General features: G+C 36.8%; 1 protein-coding gene across 3 annotated transcripts in view; it reads left to right on the top strand.

Moving 5' to 3' along the window:
• SH3D19 (SH3 domain containing 19) overlaps positions 1-27622 on the top strand; it is a 207934-nt gene that overhangs the window by 125458 nt on the left and 54854 nt on the right. For all 3 annotated transcript variants that reach the window (XM_051965737.1, XM_051965736.1, XM_051965738.1), the window contains exons 3-7: positions 2905-2945; positions 9133-9175; positions 11483-11618; positions 12092-12293; positions 13288-14283. In XM_051965737.1, coding sequence (XP_051821697.1) covers positions 2905-2945; positions 9133-9175; positions 11483-11618; positions 12092-12293; positions 13288-14283 — 1418 coding nt within the window. The remainder of the gene's footprint in view (positions 1-2904; positions 2946-9132; positions 9176-11482; positions 11619-12091; positions 12294-13287; positions 14284-27622) is intronic.

The raw sequence follows: 27622 nt of genomic DNA, 5'->3' as shown, positions 1-27622 counted from the left end.
AAATTAAATTTAAAATAAAATAATTTTTAAATGAGGAAACTGAGGCCTAGAATAATTAAATGACTTATTTAAATTAGTCACACAAATCATAAGTATCATTAAAAGTAGGATATGAAGCCTGATTCTCTGAACTTCTAATGAGGGTCTTTTCCATTATATCATATTCAGATCAACTCTTGAGTTGATTTATATTTTGAGGATAGACATCTGAATGCCAAACATAAAATCATCAGAGTGGTAATAAAGAGCCCTTAAAAATGTATTGTCTCTGCCTGATATTTCATATTTTCCTGACTTACTGAGAGCAGCCACTATTCATTCACAAGCATTATTAAACTCCTACTGTGTATATGTATTGGATGCTGGGGATACAAAGGCACAAGAGACTTATTGGCAACGTAAACAGTTTTAAGGCCAAATTTAGCAACACTGAAGATGTCTTTCTACCGTGCTTTCTAATTTCCACAGAGCTTTTTGGACTCCAAATTCGGTCTTTTACATTTCTTTTCTGTTTTAAGATAGGTCAAGGAGCATGGCTAAAGGTATCTTAAAATGAGAGAATTTTGAAATTGCAAAGACTTTTAGTAGTCATCTAGTTCTCTCTAATTGAAATCTCCATCTTCATAATTTCCACCTAGTTGTCCTAATTGCGCCCTCATGGGCCATCTAGCATAAATTTACTCCCTCTGCTACGTGAAAACCCTTAAAATATTTAAGACCTATGGTCATGTACCCCTTCTCTAGCTCTCTAGGCTTGCAGTTCCTTTTTGCTTTTCATATTACGTGATTTCTAATTCTTCACATTCTAGTTGCCAATGGAGATGTTAAAGTTTGTCGATGCCCTTCATAAGCTATGGTGTCCAGTATAATTTGGGCCAATTGAAATGAATCAAATAGAAGCATAAAATCTATGCATTAGCATACTCCACTTCATATCTCATTGGCGTTCCATTAACCACAAATTTATGGTTTCAGAGGCAGCAGGATTTGTCTCTATAAGGAGAACAGCTGTGAATTTTGACAAAAGCTATGTTACAGTAGTCCATAATGTCATGTAAATAGATCAGTGAATGGAAACTAGGGAAGAAAGAAGTATCTTCGTTTGATGCAATGGCAAGCACTCTCTCTCTCTTTCTCTCTCTCTCTCTCTCTCTCTCTCTATTTCTCTCTCTGACTCTGTCTGTCTGTCTCTCTCTCTCTCTCTCTCTCTCTCTCTCTGTAGCTAAGAGACATAAGTAAATAATGTCCCACCTCTGACAATTATTACCTTTGTGACATTGGGCAAGTCATTTATCTGCCTGTACCTCAGTTAATTTGTCTATAAGATGAAAGGATTGGATCAGGTGGTCTTTGAAGTCAATTCCAACTCTAGATTTTTAATCTTCTATAGAATAAAAACTCTAGGAGCAAAAAATGTTGTAAGGCAATTAGGAATTGATGTAACTGAAGGATACTTTTCCCTGGTACTAGAAGATGTCATAGTCAAGCCTCTCCAGACTATAGTACCAAAGGGTTTAGTCAACTCCTTGATTTTATCCTGATGGTGGCCTAAAGATTTTAATTTTTAGTTTTTAGGGTTTTTAGTCTCCCATCTCCCATCTTTGTCTGCAAATTCATTGTTGCTGAAACACCTTGGGCTCTCTGGCTTCTCTGAAAAACGAATTAATCTGTGATCTATTAGATGGGGATTATAATCCTGTGAAGCAGATTACAGCCTATTCTGTGTGTCTCTTGTCACCTGAATTTCCATAAGCTTGTCACGGGGCTCCATCCAATCAGTTCTAGAGCCTCACTCATTTTTTTTTTTGGTGACATCATGAGAATATTAATGAATAAATAGGCTCTATTGGTTGGCCATTATTCTCACTTTATGGCACATCTACCATCTTTTTTGATCATATGACAAATTAGTTGATTATTTGTTAAAATTATTAAGACTACTGAGACAAAAATGATATGGTACCCAACTTTCAGAAGCTTATTTTCTTTAAGAGGAGAGAACATAAAGACACATAAATATACACAAAATAAGTACATACAACATAAATACAGGATTATTTTGGAGGAAAACACTAGTAGATGAGGGGACCAGGCAAGACCTCATGTAGAAGATAGCGTTTGAGCTGAGCTTTGAAGGACACTATCCCAGAGACAGAAGTGATGAGGAGAGAGTACATTCTAGGCATAGAATAATGGTCTTTGCCAGTTATAAAGGCAGCAGACACAATGTCATGGTGAGAATTAGTAAACCAATATGCTGAGACTAAAGAAAGCATGAAGGAAAGCAATATATAATACTGGCTAGAAAGAGGGGCTAAAGTCAACTTGTGGGACTTGTAAGACAAACCTAAAGAATTTGTATTTAATCCTGGAAGCAATAGGGAGTTTTTGGGTTTTATGGAATGGAAGAATGGTGTGGTCAGACTCTTGCCTTAGAAATGTTACTTTGGCAGTTGAATGAAGGAAGAATTGGAAATGACTTTGAGGGCATCTTTTGTTCTAGGTTATTTCTGTGGTTCCTGGTTTATTATGTATTGCAGCCTTTTTATATCCACCGTGTTCCTCTCCGATGCCTCCTTTGTGATATTCCCTTCTAACCCTTTATAGAAAGTGATTTCCTATGATTTGGGACCATCTACTAACACTAGTAGAATACAGGTATTAAAAAGATGAGTGCTTGGTTGTTACTTGAGATAGATATGAATTGCTGCTATCATTATTAGATAAATGTAAATTATCATTATTATGACTGCTGTCATCATCATTATCATTATCTGCAGGTAACTTATCCACTGTGTCTGTGGTAATGCTGAATACTGCCGATGAATTTGATAGAATAAAATGAATCGGTTTTTGTCAAAAGATTTTCTAATATGCTTACCCAATATTTCCTTTTTTTTCCAGTCAAGGACCCTTGTCATCCATTCGAGCTGTAATCAAGAGAAGTAAGTTTGTTTTATTTTCCCCTCTGTGTTTTGTATTGTTCTAATTTCAAATGACAACTTAGATTTCCAACAAGCATTTCTGTTTTATAAGTGGTCTAAGTGACCCAATTGAGAAACATAAAGAATAATAAACCAGCAGACAATAATAGTAATGATTCTTTATCTTTATTTGAGACTTTCTCTTCCTTAGGAATCAGTTCTTTGAAACAAAAATGTTCTCTTGCCTGAACCTACAGCACTAAGCTAGGTTCATTTTTTTGATTGTTAGATTCTAGGGTATCTATCTACCAGATGGAACAGTGGGTACAAAGCTGACTAGGAAGTGAAGGACCAAGGTTCAAATGCTTGCTCTGACTTTTGTAGGTTTTAAGTTTCCTTATCTATAAAATGAGGTAGTGAGACTAGATGGATTCCAAGGTTCCTTCTAACTCTAAATCCTTGATCCTACTAATTCATTGATTAATAATAAAACTAACATTATATACCATTTACTCTGTGTCAGGTTTCACAAACATTATCTCATTTGATCCTTGTAATAACCCTGAGAGGTAGATGTTATTATTATCCCCATTTTATAGATGAGGAAACTGAGGGGAAAAGAGTTGACTTTTCCAGGGTCATATAGCTAGAACATATCTGAGCCTGGATTTTGAACTTAGGTCTTTCTGCCGCTAGGTACTCTCTGCTGTACTACCTTGGCAGCCTCAGAAGTATGTGTGTATGTATATCATTTCTCTCTGCTTCTATCCTGTAATGTTATTCTATATATGGAAGAGATCCAGACTAATTATATTTTAATGATTATGTTTAAAATGTTCCACCCCATCTAGATGTATTCTTCTTTGGGAGTTCTCATGCAGTGGAAATGCCATAGAGCATGGATTTAGGAGACTGGGTTTGAATCCCAACTTTGCCAATTACTACCCCACTATCATCTTGGGCAAATCAGTTGCCTTCCACATAGGATCCTTCAGATCCTCCTGTCCAAAATGAAAAGGTTGGAGCACATGAATTCCAATGTCTCTTCAATCTAAAGCCATGTAAATGATGCTACATTTACTACCACATGCATACTTTTGCAATGACATTGTAAAAGAGGGCAGTATAATGGGATTGAAGGAAAAATGGATTTAGAATCAGAATAGCTAGGTTTAAATTTTAGCTCTTCTATTTGTTAAATCTGTGACATAAGATGAAACTTTACCGGTGGATGAGTGGAAGAGTGAGAGCATAGGGTGTTAAACTTGGAGTCAGGAAGTTATGAATTCAAATCCTGTCTCAGATGCTAGCTATATGACCTTGGGCAATTCCCTTAGTTTCTCTCTGCCTCAGTTTCCTCATCTGTAAAAAGGATATCACAGTAGCACTTATTTCCAGGTTTGTTGTGAGGATCAAATGGGTCACATGTAAAGCACTTTGCAATCCTTAAAGCACTATACAAATGTTTGCTAATATTAAGTCACTTGCCTGGATCTAATTTTTCTTGTCTATAAATTGAAGAGGATCGATTAAATATCTTTGAAAGCCCCTTTTAGCTTTAAATCTTTGATCCTGTGATCCTTTAATTACATTTGACAAGAGTGAAGAGTTTTGTGTAGTATTTTGAAGCCTTAATTAAAGGTGGTAGAAATTTATAATTTCAATGGGAAAGGAAAAAAGTCATATTTGGAGGTATTCTTAAAGATACCGAAAACAGGGGCTTTTAATTCAGCAGAACAACAAATATTTATTAAGTTACCATGTACAAGATATTGGACTGGGACCTAGAGACAAGAAAAGAAAGACCTAACAATTTAAGAATGAAAGGAACTTTTGATATGGGAACTCTCTCTTTTAAAATGTAATTCCCAAACCTATGACTTAATAGATAAATCTTAGAGAGTTACTTGCTATACAGAGAGAAGTTAACTTGACTGCCCAGAATCACACAAGAAGTAAGTGTCTGAGACTGAATTTGAACTCAGATCTTCCCAACTAAGTTCAGTGCTCTAAATACCACGTAGGTCCAGGGGAAAGAGCAGTGCATAAAAAGACCCGACATCAGAAACCTTCCCTCCTGCTTCCTTCCTGTGTTACCTTTCACCAAGTCTGTTTATTCCTCTGGTTCCTAGTTTCTTCATCTGTAAGGTCTCTCCCAGCTTCTATGAGAATGTGGGTTCCATTGGGGATGTTTTATTACCCAGCCAACCTATATGTCATTTTTAGGGCAGAGGATAAAGACAGGAAAGAGATTGATGGAATACACATATTCATTCCATTTAAACTGGACTGATAGCTTTTCCCAAGCCTTAACATTCTATCTTATTCATTTGCATAAGTCACAAACTGTCCCTCCCACCTGAAGGGAATGCATTATCTCTTCATCTCTGTCTCTTAGAATTCTTATCTCTCTTCAAGTCTCCCTCAGCTGAGGCTTTACCTCTTCCTCGCAGATTTTCTTTCTCATGAACCATTTGGTAGTTAGGGGCTTCCTTCTTTTTCACATCACCCTGTATTTATTTTTCTTATATCTGATCCCTCCCCATCCTAACGTAGCCTTCTTTAAATCAGGGACTGTTTTGTATTCCTGGTACCCAGCACAATGCTAGCTCATAGCAGTCACAGTAAATGTTGGTCCAATTAAGTGGAATTCCATCTCATTAGCTTTGCCTTCGTCTTAGCCAGTTGAGATTTTTCACTTTTCTCAAAGGGTTATAAAGACAATGCTTCATAAACTCAAAGTTTTCTAGAAACGTGAAGTATTACTATTGTTATGATTATCATTTTAAAAAATTTTTAAAACATGCATAGTTTTCATCATTCATCCTTGCAAAACCTCGTGTTCCAGATTTTTTTTCCCTCCCTTCTCCCCACATCCTACCCTAGATGGCAGGTAATCCAATATATGTTAAACATGTGTGGTTCTTATATACGTATTTCCACAATTATCATGCTGCACAAGAAAAATGATTACCTTTTTTAACCAAAGGGTTGTGATAAGTGTCTGTATGCAAACATAGAGCTACTGAATACATTCAGATCTGCTAACTATTAGAAGGGAAGCTAGGTGGTACAGTGCTAGACCTAGAGTGGAGAAGATTCATCTTTCTGAGTTCAAACCTGGCTAATGTGATCCTGGGCAAGTTACTTTACCTTACTCAGTTTCTTCATTTGTAAAATGAACAGAAGGAAATGATAATCCACTCCATTTCCTTGCCAAGAAAACCCCATATGGGGTCATGAAGAGTTGGACATAACTGAAAAACTTCTAAGCTGACTGAGATACCGAGAAAGAGAGATAATAGATGTCACAGAAGTGATTAAATATGTGAAAAAAGCCAGAATAGACTGAAGCGAACATAACAAACAGCAAAATATATTGAAGAAATCATTAGAATAGTGACTCAGAGGAACTGAGTTCAAATCCTGCTTTGTTACTTAGCGTCTTTGTGACTTTGTCACACAAATCCTTTGACCTCCCTGTGCCTCTGAAAAAGGAAGGGATTAAACCAGATACTTCTGAAATTTCCTTTCAGCTCTCACTTTATCACTATGTAGCTTCTCTCAGAATTTACCTGGATGTCCTATTGGAGAAAACCTATGTTTCCATGTCCTTCAGGCTTTGGCTTTAGAGCTATTAGTGGAAATGTGATGTGGTTTGGAAAGAACAGCAGATAAGAATGAAAAGGCCTGTCCAAATTTATTTTATTTGTAAAGTAAGAAGACTGGACTAGATCATCGATGAGGTCCTTTTCAAGTTCAGCTCTATGGTATCCAGACTCTTCCAGAAAAAAAACTAGAGGATCAGTCCTGTACCCAGTGGGTGTCACACACCCAAAGTCTCACATTTCAGCACTTTATTTCAAGAGATGTAGAAAGTAAGAAATAGAGGAGAAAAACAATATCTTGCCACCATTTAACTTTATAGCCTCAAATGCGTTTGATTCTTGTCACTTTGCCAAAATAAGCTAGCCAAAGCAAATTGATATTAAGTAGAAAACTTTAATTTAAAAAAGTAAAGGAATTTGGTTATTTTTCATATATATAATATATATGTATATAACAGATTTTGAAATTTGAAGTATATAACAATTATATAATATATATTATATGTACTACATGTCACATACATTATATATAATATATTGAAGTATAATAACAAAATTTGAACTTCAGAAGCAAGATAGTAAACTAATTTCTCCTAATCACTTCTAGTTAAAACTAATCTGGTATAATTCAGTAGGGTAGCAAAGTAAATCAAGCTCTAGGGTTGGAATCAGGAAGACCTGAGTTCAGATACAATCTCACACACTTATAAACTGTGTGACCCTGACCAAGTCATTTCACCCTGTTTGACTCATTTCCTCATCTGTCAAATGAGCTAGAGAAGATCACGCCAGCATCTTTGCCAAGAAAACCCAAGGAAAAAAAATGGAGTTGCGAAGAATTGGCCACAGCTGAAACAACTGAAAAATAACATATTTCAATGGATATTTTTCTGATAAAAATTTTAGAGGTGAAGTTTAAAAGGGATCTCAGAGACCATCTAGTTCAACCCCCTTCATTTTTTAGGGGAGGAAACAGAAGCCCAGGGAGTTTAAATGACTTGTCAAAGTGTCACCCAGGTAGTAAGTATCAAAGACAGGATTTGAAACCAGGATCTCTTATACTCTAAAGCTAGTTTAGATATATTCCTAAGATTCTTCCTATGATAATTCAACAGACTCTTGGAGCTTTGGTTGATTTTTCTTCTCTTTGTGGGAACAAACGTTGGTTAAAAATCACAGATGTGCTTGGTGCTAGTTCTTTCCAGAGCATAGGCAGCCTGGTTCCCTCTTTTTTCTCTCTTTCCTCTTCTGTAACCCCTTCTTTTTTTCCCTTAGCACTCATGAATAGTGCACAGAAAAAATGCCCCGTGGAAGAGGTATGTCTACAATGATAACTTGATGTCTTTTTAAAGTGTTATTTGTACCTGGTGCCTGTGGAGAGATGATTGTGACACGCTTGGGGTGAGCTTTTCTATTAACAGAATTCCATTGTGAATCAGGTTTGCTATTGAAAGAGTCAGCCTCGCTCTGCGCTTTTCAAAAATATAACCAAATGAACCCTGAAACTGGTCTAGCTCTTCAGCAATGGGAAACAATCAAACCAATTCAAATTCTGACTATGGGAGAACCTCTGGATTGGAGGATTCAGAATCGGCATTTTTAAATATGCGCAGTATGTCCTCCCTACCTGCTAGGAATTCAGCTCATTGCCTCCTGCTCCCTGGGCTGATTCTGGCCCAAGCTCTAACTGCCTTTGCTGCCACACTACCTGTCCCAGGGCATACTCTCCTTATTTAGTGGGGGATTTGTTGGAGACAATTCAGAAACTACTAAGTGGTTTTTAAAATGGAAAAAAGTAAATCCTCAATCAGGTTCTTTCTGAGTAATATAGGAAGAATTGAAAAAGCAAGTACTTTGGAGAGAAATGTGGATAACTCTTAGAAGGATTCCAGATTGGGTACAAATTCTTCTTTGTTCATAAGTTTTTATTATTGGAATGATACCATACTAGTGGATTTTTCCTACCTATGAAAACCTATAGAATATACTCCCACATGAACTTCATTTGATAAATTAAAAATATTCTCATTAATAATATGTTTGATTTACCCATACCCCAATAAAGTGAAGAGTTAGGCCATGTTATCATTTTTTTGAGTTTGAGATTTGGTGAAAGGTTGGGAGGGTGAGGGAAAATGTAAATAGCTAAAAGTTTACATTAAGCGATACTGAGTAAATATGAAAAAATGTCTTAATTATACATTTAGCAAATTGATTTGGATCATTTTAAGTTTAGTCATTTACTTTTTAATGATCTCATTTTTAAATAATAATAATTTTAAGGCTATGAAATTTCAGAGTGAGTAAATAACAACTCATTAGTTTATCACACTTATTCTGTTTATAATAAAGTTGTAAAGAAATTCCTGAAGTTTCTTCTTTTTTATTCAACCCCCAAAATGAGAAAAATTACCTTTTATCTGGTCATCATAAAAATTACTTTGCTTTATTTTTGTATCTAAAAATTATATATTTTTTTAACATCAGGAGCACACTAACATTATTCTTTCAGTGGTTCACTCATGATGACACAAAGATTTACAGAATATAATTTTGTGACTATATTATAAATTGTGTCTTTTTTTTTTTCCCCTCCATAGCTTCTAGGACTTCTGTTCATGGTGAGCCACATCGAGACAGGAGGTACATACATATTCTATGTTCTATTTAATTTTTAAAATTATATATCCTTTGAAAAGAAAGCATTGTATTTATTATATAGTTTTTAAAAGTAAACAATGTGAAATGGAAATTCATGTTTTCATATTAAATCTTTTGTGTTGTGCTATGCACATGGAAGTTTTTTAAATCTTTCATATCAAAGTTTAAAATAAAAGAAAAAGTTTATATATTGTGTTAGTTGAAATTCAAAATTATATTTAATTAGCATTATCATGTCTCACAAGGAAGATTGTGTTAATTTATTCATTCCATATTGAGTGCCTATATTGTACAAGACTCTTTAGTAGGCACTATGATAAATACGTGGTCCTTGTCCTCATGGAGTTTACAATCTAGAAAGCAACCTAATCTATACATTCTCTACTTATCTATGATGATAATTAGAGGTTATAGTATCCTGGATTTATATTTAGAGGGGAAATCAGAGCATTGAGTCCAACCCTATGTTTTTCACGTGAGGCAGTGGTCCTCAAACTTTGGTTCTCAATATCTTTATCCTATTAAAAATGATTGAGGATCTGTCCAAAGAGTTTTTGTTTATGTGGTTTATAGTTATAGATATTGATCACATTGAAAATAAAAACTAATTATGAATTTGTAGACTCTCTGAAAGGATTTCAGAGATTCCCAGGATGCTCTGGACCAGACTTTGAGAACCACTGAAAGGAAACTGACTTGCTTGGTATTATACAAATAATAAGTGGCTATGGGAGGACCTAACTTAGTACAGCTAGATGGTACCATAGTGTGTCAAGCACCTGGCTTGGATTCAAGAAGAATCATGTAGTCCTGAGCATATCGCAGAACCTCATTTGTTTTCTCTTCTGTAAAATGAGCTAGAGAAGAAAATGGCAAACCACTCCAATTTCTCTGCCAAGAAAACCCCAAATGGGGTTGCAAAGAGTCAACTAAACAGCAACACATTTCAAAGGACCACCCCAGCAATCCCAAAGCAAATACTTTTGCGCATAGATGTGCTCAGTAAATATTTGGTGAATTATTTTTTTGGCTCACAAACTCGGTGATGCTTTAATTTTTCAAGCACTTTGGAATTCATCTGGTCCAGTTCTGTCTCTGAATAGTTAAGGAAGAATAAATGACTTACTCAAAGACACATAACTAGTTAACATTAAAACAAAGATTCAAACACATTTTTAAAGTTGAATTAAATTACTGTTATCCATATAATTTTGATTTTCTCAAAAGAATATCTGGAGTGAATATACTTATGAATTACTAAGTTCAAGTAACCCATTATTAAATGTCAGAAGGAACCCGATCAATATTCTTAAAATTAAAATCCCAATTTGATAAAAGGTCAGTGTCTTGTTAAAAATATTATAGAGCCCACAAGTTTTATGTGCATATGTGTATGCATGTGTGCATGTGGACACACACTAGTTTGAAAAATATTCTTTAGTTAATTTGATTGAATCTAATTCCACAAACATTTTTCACTTAATAGTATTTTTATTTCTTCAGTTACAATTAATTTTTATAAATATTTTGAATTCCAGTTTTTTTCTCCCTCTCTTCCCTCTTCCCTCCTCAAGAGAGAAAGTAACGTGATATAGGTTATACATGTATAATAATTTTAAACATATTTCCACATTAGTCAGGTTCTCACAGACATTTATCAAGTTTGTAATATGTGCCAAAGTTAGCCAGTATAACCTCAACATTTGGAAAGATTCCTTGCTTTTCCAGAACCTTTCCAGAAAACCAGTCCTTCCAACAGTCTGAGTGCTCCGTCTAGCCAGTTATGGCCACTGGGAGATAAATTCTCTGGCTATAGGAACAAAGGAAGCAAAGAAAAATTTAATATGGCAGTTAGACCAGTATATATTCCCTCCCACTTCTGTAGTGAGAGTGGAAAAGTGTTGGAAAGTGGGTAAAGGGTTTTAGATAGCATGTAAACGTTAAAGGTAGCATGTTAAATAGAGAGTTGATGCTGGCTCCAAGGACAATTGCAATTAAAATCCCACTTCTTACATAGATGGCTAAAGATTATCAGGAAACTGTGTCATTTGAACTTCAACTGGGGCCTGACAGTCAACTCCTTTGGGGGAAAAGCTAACCTAAGCCATACTTGGGGATTCTGAGGGATATCTGGCTGATATTGGTCCTATAAGAAAATGATAAGGATACCAACCCATCTGTTCCTACAGATATCTCTCTATTCCTTGAATATAAAAGGCTTGATGATGGAGATAGAGATTATCTTTGCTTTTAAACCTGCAAAATCCTAACAAGGCTTTTGTCTGTTAGGCGCCCTGAAATCACTATTGTGGCCGCTGAGCCCCTCAGACCAGCTTCTTGGTTCCCAGGGGCTCCACCAGCACTAGGATTTCCACCTTCTCCTGCTGCAACTCCATGGAGAACAAGTGAGCTTATTCCTTCTGAGGTCAGTTTGCATTTTCTTTTAAAAGCAGTTTTTTTTTTTTTCCTTATGAACCAGAATTCTGTGACCAAACTGAAAGTCCAACTCTGTCCCCCGAGAAAAGATGAGAAAAATACAACCTCCCTCCCTTCTTTGTAGAGGTGGGGGACTATGAGTATGGAACACTGGATACACTATCAGAATTATTAGTAAATGTCTTAGCTAATTTCCTCTGAACACTTTTCAGTTTTCTTTTTAATTCATTGTTATAAGGGGATGGCTTGCTGGTATGGGAGGGAGGGATATATTTGAAGATTAAGATGTTATAAAAATAAAGTGTCAATAAAAAATTTTTTTATGTTTTAAAGCTTTTTAAAAGTAAACTTAAAGATAAAGAAAAGAATCAGAGTACTTAGCCCTTTTGAGTTAAGGTTTACCTGTAAGTGTACAGGCATAAAGGAATTAAACTATTTTGAGCTGAATTCATTATTTCACAGCTTCCACCATCTTATGAGCAAGTGATAAAAGAAATCAACCAAGTCCAAGTCAGTACCGGGAGTAATAGTAATGCTCCCACAACACCAAGGAGAACCATCACATCTGCAACTCAGACAGACTTCCCAGAGGAGATAGGCAACTCCCTGTCTGGAAGTAATGCAAATAAGCCACCTGTCCCTGGAAAATCCAATCCAGCCCTAGGTAAGTAGCTGGGATTATTTTTGAGGGTGAGAGAGGGAGTCTAGAGCTGTGGTTTTATCGGTGTAGAAGACTCCCTGTATAGAAATTCCCTCCACTAATGCAGATCACAAGCTTATCTCTAACTTATAAACTGAGAAGTTTTCTTGGGATATGAGAGGTTAAGACTTCCTTCAGGTCTTATAGGCTGTATATGTAGGTGACAGGATTTGAAACCAGTTCTTTTTTACTAAAAAGTATGTGCTCTATCCCCAAGGCTTGGGAAAAATCTAGCATCTGAGCTGATTTCATTGAGTCTCCTTCCCAACCAGCATAATTCTAGCTTGCATCCTTCATTTGGCCATGCATTAATTGCATTCATAAGTCATTCTCTCTCAAGATGTGACAGTTCTATCTTACTTTGCTACTCACACATTACCTGTTAGGACCAAGATAGCCTTAGTTTAAATAATGGCATTATTGCTTTCTACCCTAATTTCCCCTTGAAACTATATCACATTTTAGCCACTGAATGGAATTCTGATCAATTCGGTGGTGGAAAATATAATCTTTATCCTGAATTAAAAAAAAAAAAATCAAACCCAAAAAACCAAATACTTCATTAGCATAGCAGAGGAGATTGGTATTTACCCTGAAAAGTAAAAGAAAAATAGCATCATGGCATTTCAGAACCTAGAATGGTGCTCACACAAAACAAAAATATTGGAGGTGTATCACCTGCAGGGAAATGATTTATGTGATAAGTTTAGATAGAGGGAGGGAACTTAATGATTTTTTAAATGTAAATAGCTCTCTCTTTATAATCAGGAAGCTGAACATGAATGTTGTGGATTTTTGCCAGTGATCCTAAAATTACTTTTTGCTAATTAAGGAAATTAAAACCCGATGGGATTCCACAACTATTCAGCGAAAAACTGCTTCTCTTCTGTTAAAAGCCAATATGTGTTTTGAAATGCTAATGATACAACTCCCTTTTGCTTTGGTATCTTTTTTTTAGCGGTTCAGCCTCCTCCCAAGCCTTTACAGCCATCTTCATCGTCCTCGACCAGTAATCTTTTGAAAGATGTGCCTCCTTTAATTGTCTTTGATGTTGAGGAACAGACTTGCCAAGACAACCTCAATGTTGGGACATGTCCTGTGCCCAGGCCAAGATCAAAAGTCAATCTCAAACCTATAGTCAGAGATACTCCAAGCAACCTAAGAGACCATCAGGAATCTAGTCAGCCAGCGGTTCCAAGGGAAGCATCCCCCACTCAGTCCCTGTTCTTGTTAGATGGGAGCAGCTTAGAAAGTCAAGCAGCGGTAAACAGTATGAGCACAGAAAGGAACCAAGCTAGTATTGTGTCACGGATCAAAGCTTTTGAGTCCCAACCAAATGCTGAAAACTCAGGATTATCTAAGAAACCAGAAATTGCTCCCCGGACATTTCCCCCGAGGCCTGCAGGAAAACCTACCGTGGCTCCAAAGCCATCCATTAATAGAGCTTCTGGAGAGTGGGACTCATGGACCGAAAACAAACTCAAGGTTGCTTCCAAGGAAGGGCCCTCTCCTCCTTTGCACCCTCAGGAAGGGGGAGGCATCCCAGGAACCAAACCCGAAGTGCCAAAGAAACCAAAGGCTGGCCTTGTACAGAGTATTACTAATGGCCCACTGGACATTCTAGGAAGCAGGTTATCCGTGGAGATCCCCGAAAAGGAAAAGAGAATTCCAACTCCAGCACCCCGGCCTCTACCGCCGAAGAAATTACCCTCCCTAGAAGACCCTGCCTTTCCTGCCCCACCACTGAAACCAGTCACTGCTTCTCCGAGGCTTTCTGTAGCAACCCAGGCCAGAGCCTTCAGGTCCCTGGGAGAAGGGCCGATGGGCCCAGCCGCCCCTTCCCCTCAGTGCCCACCGGTGGTGGAAGCCGATCTCATCAGTTTCGATGATGACGTCCTGCCGGCTCCATCGGCGAAGCTGGCTGAAGAACACCTGAGTTCAGACATGGGCCTGGGTAAGTGGGGGAGGAAGGCCATCACACGGCATGTTTTAATGGGACTTTGCACTGTAGGTTTTGATTTTTTTTGGCTTTGTTTGTAATTGGGGATTGATTCTATTTAAATGCAACAACAACTGGTTTTAAAATGCCAGAAATAAAATGATCAACAGCTAGCAACTCTATCAAGCAGGTCTCTAAAGGTCCTCTGGAGCCAAGGGGTGTTGGTTAGAGAAGCATTCTCAGTCATTTTACTTTGACCCAGCCCCTAAGTATCCCATTAATGGTTAGTATCTCCAGATTCTGAAACACTGTTGGAGCATCCATTCACACATACACACATACAATGTTTTCTGTTCTCAAATCCTGTCTTCAGGATCACATATGATACCTTGGCTTTAAAATCCCTTCATGACTCGGCCATTCCTACCCTGTCACTCTTCTTACTCCTTACTCACTACACTGTACTTTGGGATCCAGGGCTACTGCCTCCTGGCTGCTTCTGACACAAGACACGCAATCTCCTGATGCCGTTTATATTCACTGACTGCCCCATTCCTGAAACTCCCTCTGTCTTCATATCCATCTCCTGCCTTCCCTGGATTCCACAAAATTCTAAATAAAGTTTTACTTTAGGCAAGGAGATTTTCCAGTGTCCCTTAAGGCTGGTATCTTCACTTTTTGTTTCTCTCCAGTTTATCCTATGTATAGTTTCTTTGCACATAGTACTTTTTATGTTGTCTCCTCGCATTGGATTGTCCTTGAAATCAAGGACTCTTTCTCTATCCATTCCTTTCTCTCTCTCCTCTCTCTGTGTCTCTGTCTCTCCATCTGTCTCTGTCTCCATATCTCTCTGCCTCTCTCTCTCTCTCTGTCTCTCTCCTTTCTCTCTCTCTCTCTCCTCTCTCTCTCTCTCTCTCTCTCTTTCTCTCTCTCTTTCTTTCTCTTTCTCTCCATATCTGTCTCTGTCTCTTTGTCTCTCTGTTTCTCTCTCTATCTATCTCTTTTTCTTTCTCTCTCTCTCTCTCCCTCTTCTCTCTCTGTCTCTCTGTCTCTCTCTCTCTCTCTCTCTCTCTCTTTCTCTCTCTGTCTCTGTGTCTCTTTCTCTCTTTTACTTTGAATCCCTAACACTTATATGTTCATAACACATAGTAGGCATTTTTAATAAATGCTTGCTGATTCAACTTGGTAATTTTTAAAATAGTCAATAACTGTGTGTTAAATTAATGTGTTGACTGATAATTAGCAATACATTGTGCTAGTATTTCTCAGACCAACTCATTTCATAAAAACTAATCATATTTTGCAACCTGAAATTGAATTATTTGGAAGGGAAATCATTTTCAGACATAGGAGAGAATATAACCAAAAGAACTGAAATTGGAAAGAACTAAAAACATCAGGAAATGGGGTGAAGCAAGGTGAAGATTTAGTGGACCACAGAAATCTTTCTCTTGTCTCTCCTGGGCATGCATTTTAGATTTTGAGAATTTTGAGTTATCACAGAAGAAGAAGGAGAAGGATCAGAACAGGAGGGAGAGAGAGAGAGAGAGAAAGAATTGATTGATGAAACAAAATAGAAACATGGCAGGAGAGGTAGTTGAGGGGAGGGGTGAAGATAGCAAGGGGAAGGTGGTAATTCTATTTTAGACATGTTGAGACTGAAATGATGGAAGGAAATGATGAAAGAGGTGCATTTCAAGTGAATTGAATTAATTTGGCAGCATGGACTAGACTTAATAAATTTAAATTCAAATTGTAAAAATTATATCTGTATGTATATAGGAGGTTATTTGGTTGGGTCTTTAGGGGAGAAGGGGTAAATCTGAGTCTATAATTTCATCAGTATAAGAAATATCTGTTGTGGAATTTCCTATCCCCCAATCCCCTGCAACAATTGCTCTGCAAATTTTAGTCTTAGTTTAGTCCACTTAGACATTTATATGCCCTTCTGGGATAGGTACGTTGTGTGTGTGTGTGTGTGTGTGTGTGTGTACACATAGTTAATATGTGTTAGAAGCACCAACATTGGAATCAGTAAAACCTGGATTCAAGTCCTCTCCCATATCCTGACAACTAAATGATCATGGAAGGTCATTTAATTTCACAGTGTCCCAGGCAGTTTTTTCAGAAGAACTGCTGATTTGTTTTGGTGAATGAAGCTTCCATTTTGGAAATTCCCCATCCAGGTTAAATCACAGGTAGATTTTTTTTTTAATTGTAGAAAAAGATAAAATGGGGGAGTTTGACCCTTAAATCAGATTCTTTGCATCTCTGTTTGCCTTTTTATTGTACATTGTTCAGATTGTACATGGCATCACATTAGGCAGACCAATGCATTCATCTGTTCTCCTGCACACATAGACTGCAAGGTTTGTTCACATTCAATTCCATTAAGTTCATCAAGTATTGAGAGCTAGGGAGACAAGGCAAAAAGGAAGCCTTTTTTAAACTGTGGCTTGTCTTCTACTGGAAGAAATAGTTTGGGCACAGATGATTAAACAGTGGTAATAATAATAATGATAAACTGGCATGTATGAAGTGCTTTAACATTTGAAAAATAATTGATATAAATTCACTCAATTGTTTCTCCCAATGGCCCTGTGAAATGGCTTCTCAGGCTTTGAGAAATTAAGCTATCTCTGTGGCAGTATTAAAAACAAGGTCTTTGTTGTTATTTAATTGTTTAAGTTGTGTGTGACTCCATTTTAGGAGTTTTCTTGGCAAAGATGCTACAGTGGTTTGTCATTTCTTTCTCCAGCTCACTTTACGGTGAAGGAAACTGAGGCAGACAGGGTGAAGTGACTTGCTTGGGGCCACACAGCTAGAAAGTGCCTGAGTTAAGATTTGAACTCATGAAAATGTGTCTTCTTGATTCCAAGCCCAGTGCTCTATCCCAGAGAACATCCTGTCCCAGAAACAAGGTCTTCCTGAATTCATATTCACTATTCTGTCCATTTACGCCACATGCCTCCATATGGATAGTTTATGAGTGTAGATATATGTTTGCCTATATTTATATATCATCTACATATTCATAAATTTCCATATTAATAAACATAGATTCAATATAAAGCAAATTCATTGGGAGGAAAGTGTTACCAGCTGAAGGGATTTGGAAAATCCTTGTGTAGACAGTGGCACCTGAGTTATGCAGTAGTTTCCCTGCTTTGAATGATTATTTTTATACTGATAATTTTCTTTTCTTCTTTTTCTTTTTCTTTTTCTTTTTTTTTTTTTTTTTTTTTTTTTTTTTTGCTGAGGCAATTGGGGTTAAATGAAACACAGGGTCACACAGAGAGGAAGTTTTAAGTGTCTCAGACCAGATTTGAACTCAGGTCCTCCTGACTTCAAGGTTCATGCTTTATCCACTGCACCACCTAGCTGCCTCTGTGCTGATAATTTTCAGACCTATTAATCCAGCTCACACCCCTCTCCTGACCATCCAGCTTATCTAACATCTCAGTATATATCCAGCAGATGTTCAAACTCCATTGCCTTTCTCCCCTTCTAGACTTTCCTGTTCCTGTCCAAGATACCAGCATTCTCCCATTTTCACCACCTTCATCTCATCCTAAACTCTTCATTCTCTCCCACTCCCTTTCTCCAGGCTGATTTTTATCTTCATACCATCTCTCTCACGCTGCTTCCTTCTCTGCTCTGACCCCCACCTCATCATCTCATGCCTGGACTGCTACAAGAATCTGGTTGGTCTCTCTAATCAAGTCTCTCCCCATTGCAGTCCATCAATATAGTTCATTCTGTGACATGATACTGGTCTCTCTGCTGTTCCCCAAACGAGACATACTGTCTCTGACTTCTTTGTGCTTGGAACACTCTCTTTTCTCATCTTCACCTCCTGGCCAGATTTCCTTCAAGTTCCTGCTAAAATCCTTCTGCAGGAAGCCTTTCAGGCTCCCTTTATACTAATGGCTTCATCCTATTGATTTTCTATAATTTATCATGTATATATCTGGCTCATACGGAGTTGTTTACATGTTTTATTCATCATTAAACTGTGAAGAGCAAAGACTATCCCTTTTTCTTTATCCCACTAGTGCCAAGCCCAATGTCTGATACATGGTAGGTGCTTAATAAATGTTTATTGTTCGATTGAAGGGGAACAGCTTGTGCAAAGTGATATGCACAAACTTTGGGTAGGTTAAATAACAGGCTTAATCTTTTTTTTAAATGTTGTATTGATGGTTGTTGTTATCATGACAAGTGCATCCAAACAAAACAAATCAAGGAATTGGTCATGTCTTAAAACGTATGTCTCATCTGAGCCTCGTTCCCCCTTCTCTCTGCCAGGAGATTAATTGTCACCAATAATCTTCCATGAAGAGTCTAAAGATTGTTTTTAAGTAAAAGTAGATGATATAGATTTTGAGCTGAGAGAAAGAATAATCATATCACACAGAAGCAGAGCATGTCATTCTTTATGCATGATAAGGAGGAACTTGTGACAGTCTAGGATGTTTTAATCACGTTTATCACGTAATTTATTAAACAAAGTTCTGCTGTGCTGAGCTTTGATAAAGCTTCCTTTTCCTATTGTTTATATGTTGACTTCTTTGAAGGAAGTTTCCAAAGGGTGTTATTTTGAGACCGTGTAAGTCTAATAGTATACTCAAAGAGCTGTTGTCAGTCTTTTATAAATAACATTTATCCAACCAAGAAAGCACAGGCTTCCTGATTGCACAAACACATTCTCCATATTACAGTTGTTCATTATTCTTGTAGCAGCCCCCAAATATTTATTAAATCTCCATTGTACACATGACATTTTAACTAATTACATTAGAATATAAAAAGACACAATCCTTGGCCAGAAAGAATAGATAACTCAGCACTAAGGACAACACCAACAAAACAAATGTCTCCGTGGATACACAGAACTGAAAAAAATATGTTGTGATAGTTTATTTTCTTAGGAATTCTTTTTGGATGGTTCAGGTTCTGGCTGGAGGAGGAGGATAGAGTGGGAACAGATAGTCTGAATCCTAGTATTTTAGAGATGAAATCTAGTCCTGTGCCCAGTCCACAGATGCCCAGGGTCACTCAAGTTATTTTGTTAGTGATACAGACCAGGTCATATATTTCACAGTCTTTGAAGCAGCCCAGGGAAGAGAATTTTCCTTTTGGGGGGAGCATGCTGATTCAGTGGGGGGAAAAGAAGAGGAGTCAAGAACTTCTGTAATTTGGGAGGCTTTCTTTTGTGTCATCATGGTTGCTGTTCAATCATTGCAGTTGTGTCTGACTTTTTTGATTCCATTTCCTTTTCTAGCTCATTTTACAGATGAGAAAACCGAGGCAGGCGGGTTAAGTGACTTGCCCAGAGTCACACAGCTAGTGAATGTCTGAGACCAGATTTGAACTCAGATAAGTCTTTCTGGCACTCTATCCATTGTGTCCCCTAGCTGCTTCAATAGCCTAAACAACCCTCTTAAGACTTTTACATTTCAGAATAGCTGCTAATCTCCATAAGTAGAAGGATGTTCTTACATTGATGAAATTCCTGATCTGGCCCAAGATTAAATAAAAATTAAAAAAAAAAAAAGTAAACTTTCCACAGAAAACTAAATAGTGGATTTTGGGGATGCAAGGACTTGAGAGGGTAACCTACAATCCATTCTTATCTCTAGGACCTGTTCTCATCATTTGACCATAGTAAATTCTTCCATTCCTAGGGACATACTGACTCCATACTTGCTCCTCCAAGAAGTATCAATCCATCATCCATCCAAATATTTACCATATTTAATAGAAGGTGCAGTCATCACCATCTCCTCATGATATATTGTAGCCAGCTCATTCTTTAACTTCAAAGCTTTGTGTTGTATGAAAGGTATCTGTCAAAAGGAATTCTGTAAAATGAATTACTCAGAACATAGAAAGAGATGTACCTGCATTTCTTTCTATCCTTGAATTATCAATCAATGCAATAGGTGTTGTATAGCTTGAAATCCAGCTTTGGTGAAGTGGAAAAATTGAATGCTGAACTTAAAATCAAAAAATCTTGAGTTTGAATCTGGACACAGCTACTTTCCCTATGTCTTCTTGGTCTCAATTCCTTCATCTGTATAGTAAGAGGGTCAGACTGTATAACCTCCAAGATCCTGTCTAGTTCCAGATTGATGATCTTGTGATTAATTTTTACATCTTTGCAGCTAGAGTCTGTTGCAGTACTTTAAAAAAAATTGATCTGGAGAGGGGGAAAAAAAGATTTCCAATAAATAGAAAAGAGATTTGGAGACTACATTGTTTTTCAGTGAAATTTCTTTCTGAGGAAAAAAAAATGATGATAGATTCTTCTTTGAAAATGGTTGAAATTAACCCAAGAGATAATTGGAGATAAATTTCCTTGAGAAAATATATTTCATTGAATCCACCCATCACTACACACTGAAAGGACTCTGAAAAGACAAAATGTAATCTAATATATATTGAAGGCTGTGGTTGGCTTTAATTATGATTTTTTAAAAGTATTTTCTCTTTTCTTCATTCACCCACTGCCTTTCAGTAGGAATAGTATACATTATACCAATCTTTGAATTTTTGTCTTCTGAGTCAGAACGCTTTGAGGCTGCCTCCACTTTGTGTCTCTCCTGATGATTATTTCCTGTTTACCTAATTAGGATTATGTTATCTGCTTGTGTATTTGTAGTACATCTACAAATATACATGCCTTTACTTATAATTGTTGTTGTAGCTATTCACAAGTTTCAGCTGTGTCCAACTCTTTGTGACCTTATTTGGGGTTTTCTTGGCAAAGATGCTGGAGTGGTTTACCATTTCCTTCTCCAACTTATTTTTATAGATGAGGAAACTGAGGCAGAGTTAAGTGACTTGCTCAGGGTCATACAGCTAGTAAGTATCTGAGTCCAGATGTGAACTCAGGAAGATGAGCCTTCCTGATTCCAAGCTCTGTGCTCTGCCTACTTTGCTACTTAACTGCCTACTTATGATAATCAATTATACACAGCAATCAAGAGATAACTCAATGGAGTTGTTGATAAAAGAGTTGTGTCTCAAATAAGAGATTTGAGAAGATTCAAATCTTCATATTCTTTCATTTAAGGATTTGAACCAGAAAACTTGGAGAACAGTCATGGAATTAACAAACATTTTAGTGTCTGCTCTGTAAAAATAATAGTAATAATAATAATAAAAATGGGGCAGGTAGGTGGTGCAGTGGATAGAGCATCAGCCCTAAAATCAGGAGGACCTGAGTTCAAGCTGATCTCAGATACTTACCACGTCGTGGCTGTGTGACCCTGGACAAGTCACTTAACCCCAATTGCCTCAAAAAAAAAAAAAAAAAAAAAAGTAGAATATAGAAGACAAATCACTTTTGTGGCGATTACTGCCTAGTAAGACACATACACAAATAAGTGTAGTAGATGACAAATGCGTTTGATCAGTCACAGCTTAGCCAGATTTAGATAGAAGGCTAGCCCCAGAATCAGAAAACCTGAGTTCAAGTGCTGCCACATGCTAGATGTGCGACCCTGGGCAATCCCCCAGTGATCTCAAATTATTCTTGAGGACTATAAATTGCAGAACAGATACTACTATACATTGAGAGAGGGAAATAACTCACCTGGAGCAAATGAAATAACAGCTTGATTTCAGGAAAGCATTGTATAGTTGTGAATTAAATTACTGTGTGAGGTTAAAGGGAAGAAAAGCATTATCAATAGCTGGGATCCGGGAAGGTAATGATATTTAATCTGGCCTTTAAAAGGAAACCAATAGGTACAAAAAGGCAAAGAAAGACATTCTGGGTTTTGGGAACAGCCACAGCAAAAGCATTAAGGTAAGAAAGCTCAGGTATGTTCAAAAGGAAGAGAGTAGACCAATTTGTCTGGAGAAAGTATATAGACAGCAATAGGCAGATGATGCAATGGCTGAATGGGATATGAAGCTGACTTGTAGGACTAGTGTGTAGATATAAAGGGCTAAACAGGCTACTTCATGCATTGACCAGTCTACTGAATTGGGCCCAAACCAAGTGGATTAGAAGAAAGAATAAAAGTAGGAATATTTATTAGGCAGCTATCTTTAATAATAAACTTAAAAATCAAAGTAATGGGGACAGTTCTAGGAGAGTAGCAAGCAAGGATAGAGAAGATAGGATGAATGTGGGAAACGTTACAGAATTAGAATCAACAAGACTTGGTAGCTGATTGAATTAAGAGGTGAAGGAAAGGGGAGAGTGAACATTTCAAACCGAGGGTGAATGGTTCCCTTGACAGAAATAGGAAAGTAGAAAGAGAAACAAGTTTATGGAGAAAGGTGATCATCTCTATTTGAGACCAGTTGCTTGAAGAGTTAGTAAACCATCCAGGGAGAAATATCCAGTCGACATTTTGATATATTCCCAAAGGGAGTATGTTGAATAAAGCCAGAGAAGAGAATAAGGGATGCCATTTTGGAGAAAATGTATATAAGAACCAGGGACATATTTTAGCTTCATGGATTTTTAAAAGGTTTTTGGAGATTATCTAATCAAGTCTAAAAGCATTTATTAGGCACTTGCTGTGTGCCTGTCCAATCCCTTCTTTTGACAGATCAGGAAATTGAGGCCCAGAAAAATTAAGGGACTTGAGAGGGTGACACAGCCAGAATCTGAACCCAAGTCTTCTGGCTCCCCATCCAGTCCCCTTCGTACTCCACCACACTATTTCACATCCTTCTTTTACTTGAATTAGATTTTTATGTCGGAGCTGCTAAGTGGATATTTTATTGTATCATTAGACTCTGAATAAGTACCTAATTAGGAAGATGAGAGAAAATGCGATGAGCTCTCAAAGCAATGAGCTCAATGGTTCTGTGTCCATATGTTGCTTATAGAACATGTCCTTTTATTTTATAGTCACAGCTGCATAAGATAAGATTCAGGTTAGTCCAAAAATCTGTGACTTGGTCACCTTGGAGAATTCCTGGTATGGGAACTCCAAGCAAATGAGTCAGTCACTTACTACATAAATCCTAGGGAATTGCCTGTACTAAAATCACACAGTTAGTATGCATCAGAGGAAAAATTTGAACCCAAGCCCAGACATTATTCTGTATTCAGTTTTCACAAAGAAAACCTAGACATACCACTAAGCCCAGTGGGCTGTGTTGCTATGGATGCCACTGGTCTCAGAGGAATCCTAGTATGTTAGATCTCAAGCTGAGAGGGACTTGTGAGGTCACTCAGTTGAAAATATAGATGAATAAGAGCACATATATCATCAATAAAAGAAAACATGTATTATTTTTCAGTTGAATTAAAATTTTTAATTTTTTTATTTTGAAAATGATTATAATTTTTAAATTAAATTTTAATTGTATTCTGTGTGTGTTTATATATACACACACAAGGACCATTTTTCTTAGCATGAAGTATGTAAACTTTACTAGTCATCCATGCTTTCAATAAGCACCTAGAGTATGTATGATATGTACATATAAAGACAAAACAAATGTCTTTTGTCCTTAAAGAGCTTACCATGTATTAGTCACTGAAGATTCAAGGAAGGACTGATCTCAAAAGTATCCTTCCTTCCTTTTCTCATTTATCCTAAATAGAGTAGAGTTAATGAGTTACTCCTCAAGTGATACGGCCTTATTATTCTCAGAAGAAGAGACATCAGGAAAAATTAAAGCTATGAAAACATAGCCAAGATTAGAATATTATTAAAGGAAACCTCATAAAACAGACAATTTGGTATTGGATTCATTTTTTGTCTGTGGAATGCCTTCCAGGTTAATGTAATGAAGTTGAGAAATATTAGCAGTTCCTTTCACACCTTTACGAGTCATACAAAGTTGTCAAAACATAAGAATGCATCTTCTGTCATCCACGTTACACAAACCAGCGTAATGGGTTAGCAGCCAATTTCTGCTGTTAAATAGATGGAGAGGGAAAGAGGTGACACAAACAAAATTAGGCAGGGTAGAACTAATTATGAGATGACAAGAATATCATTCAAGACAGATAACGGGTGGAAAACAGGCTTTATCTGCAGTATTTTTCTTAACTCAGTAACGATGAACAGTTTGGATCCAGGGACAATTTTATTTTATCCAGGAAAATAAGCTTGGCTTTCACGTTGCAGCTGATGTGTTGGTGTGAAAAGAACAGGATGAGGCAGTCAATTAATCCGATAAGCATTAATTAAGCGCCTACTATGTCAAGTGACACATGAAGTGCTTAATAAATGCTTGTTGCTGAGTTGGTGAGGATACAAGGAAAAGAAAAAACACAATCATAGTTCTCACATTCTAATGGCAAAGAAAACATCGGAAGCACTGTGTACATAGAAGATAAATACAGGGTAGATGAAATGTGATTTCAGAGAGAAGGCACAAAGAGAATAAACTTTTAAAATAGATGTGGTAAGAAAAGCCTGGAGCTCTCTCAAGGCTCAGATCTGAGACTCTCTTGGAGACCTTTATAAATTTTTTTCTGGAAGGAAGGAAGGATCAGACAATCAGTGTTAAAAAACAACTGTAGGAGAGCTCTATGCATAAATATTAGTAGCATATTCGTGGATTTTTGTCCCTTATACATATTATTTTTAAAATGTTTTATTTTTGCCTTTTGTTTTTACATCAGTTATTTCTAGATTCAATTTTCAATTAATGATCCTTTCCTTGTAAAATGAAAAAAAAATTAATTATGGCCAATTAATACATTGTCCAGGTCTAACAGTATATGCTCTCTTCTCTCTCTTTTTTTCCCTGAGGCAATTGGGGTTGAGTGACTTGCCCAGGATCACGCAAGTAGGAAGTGCTAAGTGTCTGAGACCAGAATTGAACTCAGGTCCTCCTGACTTCAAGGCTGGTGCTCTGTCCACTACACTACCTAGCTGCCCTAAGCTCTCATCTCTTTATGAAAGGCAAGAAGCACATTTTTTTATCTGTTCTCAGAGAGTTAAAAGGAATTCTTTTTGTGTTCAGTATTCTTTTTACTTGTATTATTGTAGTCATTGTTACTTCTGCTTCAACCTGTATCAATTCATACAAGTCTCATGTTTCTTCAAATGCCTCATTTTTCTTATAGAGCAGTAATATTGCAGTGTTTGTTCCCCCATTCCCAGTTGATGGACTTTCATTTTATTTCTTGATTTTTTTTTGCTGCCACAAAAAGTCTTGCTATGAATATTTTGACAATATAAGGCTTTTCTTTCTGTTTTGAACCTCCTTAGAATATATGCCTAGTAGGGACATTCCTGTCAATGAATGACTTCTCAAATAATTCCAAATTGTTTTCCACATCTACTCTAACAGTGTAGTAGGGGGCCTGTCTTCCCATGTAATCTCTAACATTTACAATTTTTACCTTTTGTCATCTTTACTAAGATGTTAGTTGAACCTCAGAGGTGTCTAAATGTGCATTTTTCTCATTAGTGATTTGGACCAATTTTTCATATAGTTATTAATAATATATTGTGTTTTACTTTTTTTTAATATCAGCCACCTATCTCCTAGGGATATTCTAAAGATCAAATGAAATTGCAAAGTTCTTTGAAAACCTTTAAATATTATTATGTAAAGTGCTAGCTATCATCCTTCTCCTCCTTATCATCATCATTAGCTATGATCATCCTTTTCAGATGATTCCGATGTCTTTCATAGAATTAGGTATAGATCTGGAAAGGACTCTTTAGACTCATCTATTTCAACTCCATCATTTTACAAGTGAGATTATATAGTGATCAGCCTATGGTGATATAGGTTGTAATTAGCAGAGTTGAGAGTCATACCCAGTCATTCTTTTCCAGTATACTGTGCTAGTTTTTATCTCTCTTAACTTGATGGCATGTATCTAGGCTAAACACATTATTGTGATGATTTTTTTTTTATTAAAGCTTTTTATTTTCAAAACATGCATGGATAATTTTGCAACATTCACCTTTGCAAAACCTTGTGTTCAAAGTTTCCCTCTCTTCCCCAGATGGCAAGTAATTCGGTATGTTAAACATGTTAAAAATATATGTTAAATCCAATATATGTATACATATTTAAATAATTGTTTTGCTGCACAAGAAAAATCAAATCAAAAAGGAAAAAAATGAGAAAAAAAACAAAAGACAAACAACAACAAAAAGAATGAAAATGCTATGTTGTAATCCACATTCAATTCCCACAGTCCTCTCTGGGTATAGATCTCCTTCACAAGATCATTGGAACTGGCCTCAGTCATGATGACTAATTTTTTAAAAAGAGTAATAATAAAGTAAAGCATGTCTCCCCCTGACAATTGAGCCAGCAGCTTTCTCTAGCTGGAGCTCAACAGAAAGTTTTCTCTTTCCTCTCATTAGCTCTACCCAAGCTTCCTCTGCTCTCATGGAGCCTTTGTATACATCTTTCCCTAGACAGGAAGTGTGATCACCCCAAACTGCTGGAAATCTCCAATCAGGATGGTTCCATTACTTCTCCAGCCAGCCATTCCACTTTGAGACAGCTCAATAATTAGGAAAATTTTTTGTTACATCAAGTCTAAATCTGCATTTCTATACCTGGTTCTACCCTATGAGTCCAAGCAGGATTAACGTCTGATACCTTTTTCACATGACAAACTTTCAAATAAAATTACCTATGTCCTGTCCCCATTTCCCACCTTGTTCTTCTCTTTTTTCGGCTAATAGATTTCGGCTAATCTCTTTTCTCTTTTTTTTGTTTGTTGTGTGTGTGTGTGTGTGTGTATAAAATATATATTTTTCTAGTTACCTGTAAAAACAATTTTTTTTCACAATTGCTTTTAAAAGTTTGAATTCCAGATTCTCTCCCTTTTTCTTCCCTGTCTCCCCATTGGGAAGGCACATTTGAAGTTATACAAAACATTTCTTTTTTTTTTTTTTTAAACTTTTTATTGATAGAACCCATGCCAGGGTAATTTTTTACAGCATTATCCCTTGCACTCACTTCTGTTCCGATTTTTCTCCTCCCTCCCTCGACCCCCACCCCAGATGGCAAGCAGTCCTTTATATGTTAAATAGGTTACAGAATTGGATTCAGAAGGTATAAATAACCCGGGAAGAAAAACAGAAATGCAAGCAGTTTATATTCATTTCCCAGTGTTCTTTCTTTGGGTGTAGCTGTTTCTGTCCATCCTTGATCAATTGAAACTGAATTAGCTCTCTTTATCGAAGAGATCCACTTCCATCAGAATACATCCTCAAACAGTATCGTTCTTGAGGTATATAATGATCTCCTGGTTCTTATGCAAAACATTTCCATAAAAGTCATGTTGCATTTTAACCTATATTGGATTGCTTGCCATCTTGAGGAGGGGGAAAGAGAGGGAGAAAAATTTGTAACACAAAGTTTTGCAAAGGTGAATATTAAAAACTACCTTTGT

This window comes from Antechinus flavipes, chromosome 6 (genome assembly GCF_016432865.1).
Source record: "Antechinus flavipes isolate AdamAnt ecotype Samford, QLD, Australia chromosome 6, AdamAnt_v2, whole genome shotgun sequence".
Taxonomy (NCBI): Eukaryota; Metazoa; Chordata; class Mammalia; order Dasyuromorphia; family Dasyuridae; genus Antechinus; species Antechinus flavipes.
This window is presented reverse-complemented; position numbering and strand designations above follow the sequence as displayed.